The sequence below is a fragment of the Trachurus trachurus genome, assembly GCF_905171665.1.
Source record: "Trachurus trachurus genome assembly, chromosome: 12".
NCBI classification, from domain to species: domain Eukaryota; kingdom Metazoa; phylum Chordata; class Actinopteri; order Carangiformes; family Carangidae; genus Trachurus; species Trachurus trachurus.
In genome coordinates this window covers 3,421,945-3,433,025 of record NC_139908.1, presented here as the reverse complement: position 1 = coordinate 3,433,025, position 11,081 = coordinate 3,421,945, and the positions used below count along the sequence as shown (strand labels likewise).

At 40.7% G+C, this 11,081-nt stretch overlaps 1 protein-coding gene across 1 annotated transcript; it reads right to left on the bottom strand.

The window, feature by feature from the left end:
• Positions 1–1,185: 1,185 nt before the first annotated feature.
• LOC310995024 (uncharacterized protein) lies at positions 1,186–9,474 on the bottom strand (the record flags this gene model as incomplete). The annotated part of the gene is made up of 9 exons (XM_083983953.1): positions 1,186–1,240; positions 2,158–2,189; positions 3,327–3,493; positions 6,044–6,163; positions 6,346–6,465; positions 7,550–7,669; positions 8,015–8,149; positions 8,982–9,138; positions 9,265–9,474. The coding sequence occupies 9 exons, from the start codon at positions 9,472–9,474 to the stop codon at positions 1,186–1,188; spliced, it is 1,116 nt and encodes a 371-aa protein (XP_083840079.1).
• Positions 9,475–11,081: the final 1,607 nt, after the last annotated feature.

Below are 11,081 nucleotides of genomic sequence, written 5' to 3'. Positions count from 1 at the left end.
CTCCGTTGAATGAATGCGCATTATGTTTTGTTTGTCACTCATACGGCGATTATAGTAGTTTAATTTATTTGAATCATTGCCTCGGAGCTGTGACGTTACTTGTGTTCTGTCATGTAACTGCTTAGTGACGACTTTTCAATAAAAATGTAAATTTCCTCATAAAATAAGGTTGATATGGATAAATAACTCGCACAGTCGTTGCCATAACGACGGTGACGCTGCTCACTGGCAGCGACTAGTTTCCGGTGTCCAAACTTTGTTGCTATTTGAGGCCAATGTGCATTTAATGAGGTCTGTGTTTAACTGCTAAACTAGTCAATAAAGCAATGTGAAATGTAGCTGGTAATGATCCAAATGTGACCTTAATGTAACTGACAACAAGTCACGTCTTTCTGAGAATTGACAGCCCGGACAGATTTGCCAGACGCACAGCTTCCGCCAACAGAAACCACGACAAAAGTCGTTTATTTCAGCCAGGCACCTCTATTTGACACGGTTCTTTGACGGGGGTCCGAAGAAAAACGTAGTCACACTCGTAGACTGCTGTCTCTCAAGTTATAATCATTCATTTATTAATCATACGATAGAAATTATGACGTCAATACCTCGGAGCCATAGACGCTCAGCGCCAGACACAACAGCGCCTCCCCGAGTGCCGGCAACGTAATGACACCAACAGAAAAAGGAGTTGTGAACAGATTACTGACAGTCTGTAGTGTGTATTGTCTGTCTATTCAAGGCTATGATCACAGTAAGCTGTATACTGAGAACCATGTTCATTTCATTTAAATAAAATAAAATGTGGAATCTATTTCAATTGTCCACAAGAATAAAAATTGAGAACAATTTGTAAACTCTTTGCGAGTGTGTCTGCTCTGAAACACTGACTGTGCTGCTATGTCTGTAACGCATAACATTTTGTAATTGCATAAGGCAAGGTGTGCCTTAGACGTGCAATAGATGTTACAAAAAAAGTCAGTCAGTTTATGAAAACATAAAAATGTCAAAGTCCAAAAAACAGCCCTGCCATGAGTGAAAAGAAATTTTAGCTAATAACTGTTTGGTCCGTGGCTTCAATGAACTGAAGGCGCAGATGAAAGTCACCTGGTTACATGTGTGGTCCCAAAAAAAAGAAAAAAAAACTATACACAAATACATAAACACAAATTTATTTTCAAATTTAATTTATTTCAGTGCAACGAAAGAGCGTGGCTCCCACGTGGGCTTCCATGTCCTTTTGCTGTTTAAAAAAAAAAGAAAGAAAGACATTATTTAAAATTTTAAAAAGTACATTATGTATTATTATAAATGACGACCACACCATACAATTTATTGATTCTCCCCATCCTATCTAAGTTTTTCCCTGTTACATCCTAATCCTTTTTAAAACATTTTTTTCAGTCATTCACATTTACTAAGACAAGCAGCAGACTCACTGTCAGCTGTATATGATGCAGCAAATTAGTTGTTGTGTGACAATATTCTAAACACACTTTCAACTGGTGAGAAAAAAAGCATTGCTGTTTTCTCAATCCGCAGAAATACATGTTTAGCTTCTCAGCACTTTATTTGTGGGAACATCCATTTGGGACGTACAATGGAAATTAGCTGAAAGGCTACAATCTATACGTGCATGGTGATGTTCATGAACTTGCCCTGTCCCTTCCAAATAAAGTTGAACATCTGTCGGGATCTGTTTCTACAAACTGAGAGCACTGTCATCAAAATCTACTGCAGTTCAGTCAGACATGTTGGCGTTTAGGCTTCGATCTCATCACTCCATGCAGATCTCTGTTTCATAAGACATTATGGAGTGATAAATACAACCCCCCCTCCCACCCCCACCCCAAACAGAGCCTGCAGGTGGATGCTGAGGTGGTGTTGTCACTGAAAAATCAGGCAGCATGGCTGACACATGAGCAGTAATGACAAACAAGAGGAAGAGGAGGAAAACCATGATGACACTGTGGCTATGAATGAAATAATACAGTGGCAACTCGGGTAATTGGAGCAAATCTTTTAACAATAATCCCCCCACACAATTCATAGTATATACATAAAGTATTACATTACATATTGTATACATATCACCCAACTGAAACCTCCATTTGAAAATATCTTGAACCTAAACATACCACTGGACTAAAAAAAACTTACCACGTCGAACATGGCTGCCATTCAATTAAGACCTGGAATAAAAAAATAACAACAAAAACAAATCAGTAAATCAGTACAAATTAGAGTGCACACACTTCAGCAAATGTCTGCTTTCTGCCAATGCTAGGGTTCTTATCCATCCATCCAGCCATATAGATAGTGGTCATATCAGAAACATAGCCAGGTACTTAAATAACAATGAGTGAGGGCTGGATCTGTCCTCATGTTACAAATGCCTTATTTTGTCGGACTATGCAGCAAGATCATGTGTGAAACGTCCGTCAAAGGCTGTCAGACGAAAGTGTGATGATCCTAATCATAACAATAGGCTGTCAGCGGTCTGCATTGGGCCCCTGTCATCCCCAAGCATTTGCCACTGGAGTGACAACTTTACCACTGTCTGCAACAGTACAGCAGGGGTTCAGGAAGTACTATACAAGTAAAAATATTTGGACTAACAACTCATGTAATACCGGAATTAATAAATCTCTGAATAAATAATTGAACATTTATTCAGCTCTGTGTCTGAGCATGGACTTTGAAATTGTATACTGGAATACTAACTGTAATTGGACAAATTATATATATATGTCAAGTACAAAACAAGCGAAAATACTGAGTTTGAGTGTTCAAAAAAACCCTGGTATGAGTCCTGGTATGTGTTGTTTTCACCAATTAGTTTGTACAAATAACTAAAAATAGGCTAAGACCGTTTGAGTTGTCTTCAACATAAACTATGTTTAAAACTAATAGGCTACTGTACAATCTTTGTCTCAAGACGTAGACAGAATCTACATGAACTGCCAAAATAACACTGTGTATCAAAACTGTAGCAGAATAAAAACTGTCTTTCAAATTTTACATGTTCATGATTCGAATGTTTCGTCTTATAGTTATGCTCTGATAAGGTTTTTAACACCAATACCAATTTCATTCCTGTAATTTAAAAAAGATGACACTGTTTATAGCCCGCTGGGAGTTTATACCAAGATTAGGTTGCTTGATGTATAGCTGTTGTCTAAGTTGTATAGATGAGCGCCAATAAATTGGTGTTTTCTCTACATTGAAAGATGATTTCAGGCTGTGAATATTCTTTCATCAAAACAGGTCAACAGACAAAACAACAGTCCTACTGAACATGAAAGAATATGATGAGAGCATTGACTTACCTTTTGACCTCTCTTTTTAATGACTCTGGAGTACAGGAAGACCCCTGAGAGGTCCCTCTCCCTGCACTCCAGGCAGTTGCTGAGCCCCCCCATAGCCTCTTCAGCCGCTCTGGCTTCTGACTCCCTCTCCGATATCGGAATTAATGTCAGAATTACTTCTGAATCATCTGCAAAGTTAATCATAGAATGTTAAGATTTCATAATCAATATTAAAAGTAAACCTGTTGGTACAAATTTGTCTCTTGTTAAAACATATCATACAACATTTATACGTTAAAGGGACATTGTGTAAGAATTACTCCCATCTAGTGTTGTAGTTGTATGTAGGAAAGCAACTCAGTCAGTTTCTATATGCTGCTACATTCACATGAAATCAGGCCGGCAGGCAGACGACAACCGCTGCACGTAATGACATCTGGTTTGTTACCAAAGGCCGTCTTCTGGCCTCCACCTGAATGCACAAATCGTTGTAACACTCCATTCCTCCTCACTGCACTGACTTTTCACAGACCCCACCTCAATAATTTCCCCCAAGACGGGGTCTCCGCTGACTACGGTCATGCTGCCACTGAACAACATGGCAGCCAGCACCAAGCTCGCCAGCTCGCTCTATGTACTGTATGTAGAAATGATATGAATGGCTAATTCATAGTCCATACTGGAACACTTCACTTTGTTGATGAGGGAATTATTGATTAATGAAAAACATTGAACAGCTGGTCCTCTGGTGTGGTCAGAACAACCTGGAGCTGAACTCGTTCAAAACTGTGGAGATGAAAGTGGATTTTAGGAGGAGCCCCCCAACACTGCCCCCCATCACTGTACTCAACAAGACTGTGGCTACTGTGGATGCTTTCAGGTTCTTGGGAACCACTATCTCCAAGGAACTGAAGTGAACATCAAACAGAGAGAGCATATTAATAACAATAATACTTAATAATAATAATTTTGATTTATATAGCACCTTTCAAGACACTCAAGGATGCTTAACAATAACACAAGAAACAACAAATTAGCAGGTGAAGGCCTGAGAGGACAAGCGCCTTTTCAACAGGAATTTAGTGGAGACCAGCGTTTGTGCTTGGTGGAGATGTTGTAGGAGCAAGTTCCACAGAGTGGGAGCTGCCACACTGAAGGCCCTGCTCCTGATGTTGCATCTGCTTGTGCGAGGGATGGTGAGGGGACGCAGGTTGGCAATCATCATCATCAAAAAGGCCCAGCCCAGGATATACTTCCCGCACCAGCTCAGGAAGTTCAACCTGCCTCAGGAGCTGCTGATCCAGTTCTACTCTGCAGTCATCCAGTCAGTACTCTGCACTTCCCTGATTGTCTGGTTTGGTTCAGCCACCAAACAGGACAAATACAGACTAAGAATCAGGACTGCAGAGAGAATCCATAGTGCTTAACTGCCCTCCATCCAGGACTTATACAGCTCCAGAGTCAAGAAACAGGCAGCAAATATCACCGCCGACCCATCACACCCCGGACACAACCAGTTCATACTTCTCCCCTCTGGTAGATGCTACACAACTCTGTATGCAAACACAACAAGACACAAACCACAAGACACAACAGTTTCTTCCCACAGGCCGTCACTCTGTTGACTCTGTTGATTCGACGATTCGATTCGGAGAGGTCTGATTCGACTATGAACCTCATATGCTGACATCTAACGTTGTCAGCATGTAGGTTACATATGGAGGATGCAGACTTTGACCGGGTTGCATTCAAGATCCTGCTTTCAACCACAGAAGGTGGAAAACTTGAGCTGTAATTGTTTTTCCGATCATTCAGCTGTGTTTACCGTTTCATGTGTCGTAGTTCTGATGTTCAGACAGGTTAATTAGTTATCTAACACCTTGTAACTTTGTTTTGAAAGGTGCTCTACAAATAAAATTATTATTATTATTATTATTATTATTATTATTATTATTAACACATCCTAAAGTTTGACATGTCAAGAGTTTGTCAGAAGAGGAGCTCGTTTTTTGCGACTTCCGAGTTGTCATGAACGCACCATTAGCGCAGCTGTGATCTCGTCCCTCTGCAGCCTGTCTGTCTCTCTGCCGCTGCTGGTGTCGCGGTCAGTGTGTATATTGATTAAGATTAAAACACACAACGTAATGTACGGATTGTTGAGTCCTTCTGACCTCAGTTTGTTTTGATATTAGCCTACATGTTTTACCCATGGATGTATTGGTTTTACCCGGTTTATCTGTGAAAGGGGAAAAAGTCGCAAATAAGATCTTGCTGCTATCTAAAAAAAATAAATAAATAAAGGTCCGACTATTAGTCGACTACAGCAAAATCTGACGAATCAGATTCGACTATGAAAATCCTTAGTCGAAAACAGCCCTAATATATATACTGTATATCTGCACTACCAAATGTCCACCTTAACCCACCTGCCACTTTACTTATCTATCTGTACTTGTACGTGTTCTCTGTTGCATTGTATTACTGCTCAGTTGTTGCTCTCCTCATTCTGTATGTATTTTTATATACATATTTGTACAAGTGAGTTCATAAACCAGAGTCAAATTCCTTGTCTGCACATGGCAAGTACATCTGATTCTGATTGTGAAATAATCTATTTTCATGCATGGACAACAACAAGGACACCTACACTCTGTCCCTTTAGAGGTTGAAATTACATGAATGCTTGAGTGTGTTTGTTTTAAACTGCCATCATGCCTAAAAGAAAATCATTTCCATACCTCCCTGGACTGGTTCTTGGGAGGGTCCAGGGCTGGAGCTGGGCTCCAAAGAGGCAGGGCCTGAGGTGGAGGGCTGCGGAGAGGCCAAGGTCAAGGCCTCCCTGGACTCGTTGCACCATACTATGAAAAGGATGCATTAAAAGAGTATTGTTGTGAAACACATAGTTTTAAACAAAAAAATCTATTTTCATGACAACAAGGAAAGCTACATAGTGTCTCTTTAGAGGTTGAAAATAAATGAATATGCTTGAGTGTGTTTGTTTTAAACTGCCATCATGCCTAAAAGAAAATCAATTCAATACCTCCCTGGACTGGTTCTTTGGAGGGTCCAGGGCTGGAGCTGGGCTCCAAAGAGGCAGGGCCTGAGGTGGAGGGCTGCGGAGAGGCCAAGGTCAAGGCCTCCCTGGACTTGTTGCACCATACTATGAAAAGGATGTGTTAAAAGAGTATTCTTGTGAAACACATAGTTTTAAACAAAAAAAATCTATTTTCATGACAACAAGGAAAGCTACATACTCAGGGTCCCCACTCTTTAAATAATTAGAAAGAATTAGAAGACTAGAAATAATTTTCCATGGCTTTTCCAGGACATTTTCCATAGCTACAGTCTGAACAACATGTTATTAGGTCATACACTAACACATCCCCCGTCCTATTCATGCTTTTAAGAAGTGTTCTTTTCAACAGTTGGACCTTATTTTGTGTACATTTGTTTCTTTTCTATGTTTATTCCTCTCTCACCCCCAGAAGTCTGATTTAAAGGAATAGTTCAACATTTGGCTCATTGTCATAATCACTATAGTCGCAGCAGTAGGTTTGTTACCTTTAATTGTCTGTGCAAGCTATTTTTAGAAAGGTGGAGCAGAGCCGTGAGCTGCTCAGAGCTACGTTGCATCAAACTCATCAAATACATAATCCAACACCTCAAAAATGCTCTGGTGGACAAGTTGTGACCTGCACATTCACCACGCTATGAGATAATAACACAACGTTACCACACAGAGTTGCTTTAGAGGGAAATTCTTTCAAAATGCTGATGTACGTCTCTTATAGGCTTAGAAATTTTGTCAAATTCACCATACAACAACGCAAAAACACATTTTTTTTTTAACCAGGCCCCACAACAGCTCTGTGCTGCTTCTGAATCCATCACTCATGTTCATGGTCCAACACTGGTAACATTCATCAACAAAAAGTCTCTATTTTTCTCTCTTCTTTGGAAAACAAATCCTAAGCAGGTATGAAAAACTCAAATAGAGCTCTGGTAGCTGATGTGATTAATAATTCTCCAGGACAACTCAAGTTTTTCAAGGACATTTGATTAGTCTCTCATTTTCCATGTGTTTTCCATGACTGGAAAATTGGTCAGCCATTTTCCAGGTTTTCAATGCTTTCCAGGACAAGTGATAACCCTGACAATGTCCCCTTAGAGGTTGAAATTACATGAATGCTTGAGTGTGTTTGTTTTAAACTGCCATCATGCCTAAAAGAAAATCAATTCAATACCTCCCTGGACTGGTTCTTTGGAGGGTCCAGGGCTGGAGCTGGGCTCCAAAGAGGCAGGGCCTGAGGTGGAGGGCTGCGGAGAGGCCAAGGTCAAGGCCTCCCTGGACTCGTTGCACCATACTATGAAAAGGATGTGTTAAAAGAGTATTGTTGTGAAACACATAGTTTTAAACAAAAAATCTACTTTCATTTCACAACAAGGAAAGCTACATACTGTCTCTTTAGAGGTTGAAAATACATGAATATGTGTGGCAAGGTGAAGAGGGCCCGGGCGGGGATTGAACCCACACCTCCGGGTTAAGAGTCATACACACTTGCCAGTTAGCCAAAGGGACATCCCCTTGGCCAAGTAGCCAGGGCACATGATCAACTGGAGGCATAGTGACAGGGACCTCAACTGTCACATATGCTTGAGTGTGTTTGTTTTAAACTGTCATCATTCTTAAAAGAAAATCATTTCAATACCTCCCTGGGCTGGTTCCTGGGAGGGTCCAGGGCTGGAGCTGGGCTCCAAAGAGGCAGGGCTTGGATGGGGGGTAGAGGCGTCCGGACAGCCAGGGCCTGGGTCAGGGGTGGATGCCTTCTTGGATTTACAGTACACTAAGAAAAGGATGCATTAAAAGAGTAATTTAGTTGCTGTATGAGCCATTCCATGTGTGTAGGTGACCAGTAGGTGTCCTCAGTGCACCAGGGGAAGGGGATATAGGTGGGGTTAGCTCTTCCGGAGCGCAGTTGCTGCTAGAATGGAAGAGCCAACAGTTTTAGACTGCTTCGCTACATAGACAGAGAGGAGTCTTACGAGTGTATTTATGCATCATTGAGTGTTTAAGTAAGAAAATGAGCAAACAAAGCAAGTATGAAGTCGTCCGTCTCATTAATGTTTGGTAAGCGCTTCGTACTAGTTTTGTAGTTTATTACTGTTCTAAAAATGCGCTCGTAGCACTGTTGTATAAAAGCAATATCACACTCGAGGTCGTGCTGTTGTACTGTATATCAGCACGGTGTGATTATCTGCGGCACTCGGCCTGCGGCCTCGTGCCTACGACCGAATCACAGCCGTGCTGATATACAGTACAACAGCACGACCTCGAGTGTGATATTGCTTAATTATACAATACAGTAGACAGACAGACAGACAGACAGACAGACAGACAGACAGTTCATAACAGAAGCTCTAATCAGCTCCCTGTGTTTTGGTAACACCGACATTTTCTTTGTATTTATTGTGTGATGACACTGCTGGAATATCTTTGCGCCTGTGTGTCTATGTGTTCATATGTCCATTTGTTTGTATGAACCTGTGTGTGTAATACCGTTGTGTTGTGTACAGTGTGTTAGTTTTGTTCCAGATATAGATTTTGACATATATCAGGAATTTTATTTTTAGAAGTGTGTATAGATCATGGATTTATTCATATAGAGCAATACTCACATTTGATGATGGTTTCAAACGCGCCCATTAAACTTTTTTCAAGGGACGGTGGTAGCTGAAAATCAAAGCTATATTTAATTTCAGCCACCACCGTCCCCCGAACCTCCTTCCCCAGGAGCATCAAGGGGAAGTACCCCATACCAGCAAAACGGTCCAGCTGAAAAGAGAACAAATATGCATTAGTCAATTGCATATTGCAAACACCCCTATAACGATTTAGGAATTTCACATCTTATATAATTAAGGAGAAAAAACCTCCTAACTGATGATTTCAGGTACTTACCAGTGTTAGAGCTCTGTCATGGAGCCTGTTTCCATTTTGCCACTTTTTGGTGGTGGCAGCCCACTTGTCTTTATTTTTGGCAAATGTTGTTCTCGCCTCCACCAGCCTCTTCTTGTGGGGTTGTTGGGCGGCACAGTGGGGGCATTTCTTACATGCCACCCCTATTTTGTTGTTGCATCCAGCACAATTTTTTTTTGTGTTTCCAGGCATATCTACTACATACGACATTAATGCAGAGAGAGAGAGAGAGAGAGAGAGAGACAGAGACAGAGACAGAGAGACAGAGTGAGGGAGGGGGTGGGGGATTGGGGGGGGGGGGGGGGGGGGGGAAGAATAATTTCAACCTTTTTGTACGAACTGCAGGAAATAAGGACTGGGATCGCAATAAAATATTTACCATGTAAAATAATGTATCGGCCCATGCATTAATTTACATACTTACTGTATACTCACATACTGTATTAGACTGTATAGTTTCGCGCATTGACAACGCAAATTAAAGAGAAAGACCGAATAAAGGTGCAGAATGTAAGATGTAGCAGTAGAAGGTCGTCATACTCACTCGTCACCAGGTCACCCAATCTATAGTCCAGTCGCCAGGTTTTGCGAGATTGGCGGGGAAACAGTATGATGGCGGAAGTGATGGCGGAAGTGACCTTCAAAATAAAACTTTTAAAGCGACATTTCCTGTGTTCAATGGCTGTTTGGATATGTTCTTTTATCCATTCAGCCATTGAACACAACCTTTTACAGTTATGGAAAAGGATAATAATGTTGATTTAGCCTATTAAAATCTTATTTAATTTAGCTAGATCAACATTTAACATTACACATTATATTATAGGATAATAATAACAATAAATTATTATTATTATTATTATTATTATTATTATCATTATTGTTATTATTATTATTATTATTGTTGTTGTTGTTGTTGTTGTTGTTGTTGTTGTTGTTGTTGTTTTCTGTTGCAGCCAGAACATGTCTTTTTTTTTGGGGGGGGGGGGGGGGGGGGGTTTCCAGGCATATCTACATACAACATTAATGCAGAGAGAGAGAGAGAGAGAGAGAGTTGCTGATGATGGTCTTAGCCTATATGAAAAACATTGTGATATTTAATTTTCTACCAGTGGCCACCCTGGGGATGTGCTGCAGAAAATGAGGAGGGTGGAACAACATCATTCATTTCACAACACTCTAATGAACCAAAGTTATTTGTATCCTCTAATGTGCCAACATGTATGTACAGTATGCTAGTTGATATTCAATTTTATGTGTCGTCTGGACATATCTGACAACAGTATAATTAAGGCCTTAACCTGCCCCACAATGGGATGTCGGTTCACATCCAGGCTCCGAAAGCACTGGCACAATAGTCTTTTCTGTTCCTTTTAAAGTAACCGTAACAGATTACTGTATTTTTATTTGTTTGGTTGTTTGTCTGTCATTATATGTTAAGTATGTATGTGAATGCGAGTGGACCACTCTTCTTGTGTCCATAATAAAGATTATTATTAAACACCGGTGGTGGATGACACTCTGTCATTATATCACTATATCACCCACAGCCATGCATAACTCTAGATCAATTAACTGAATAAATTCATCTTGGGGGGGTGTTATGTTCCTAACCCTAACCCTTGTCTTATCTTATCTTGTCTTGTCTCATCTCATCTCATCTCATCTCATCTCATCTCATCTCATCTCATCTCATCTCATCTCATATCAGGGTTCCCTAATTCCAGTCATCGAGGGCCACTGCCTTGGATGTTGTTGAAGTTTCCTGATACAACACACCTGATTCAAATGATCAGCTC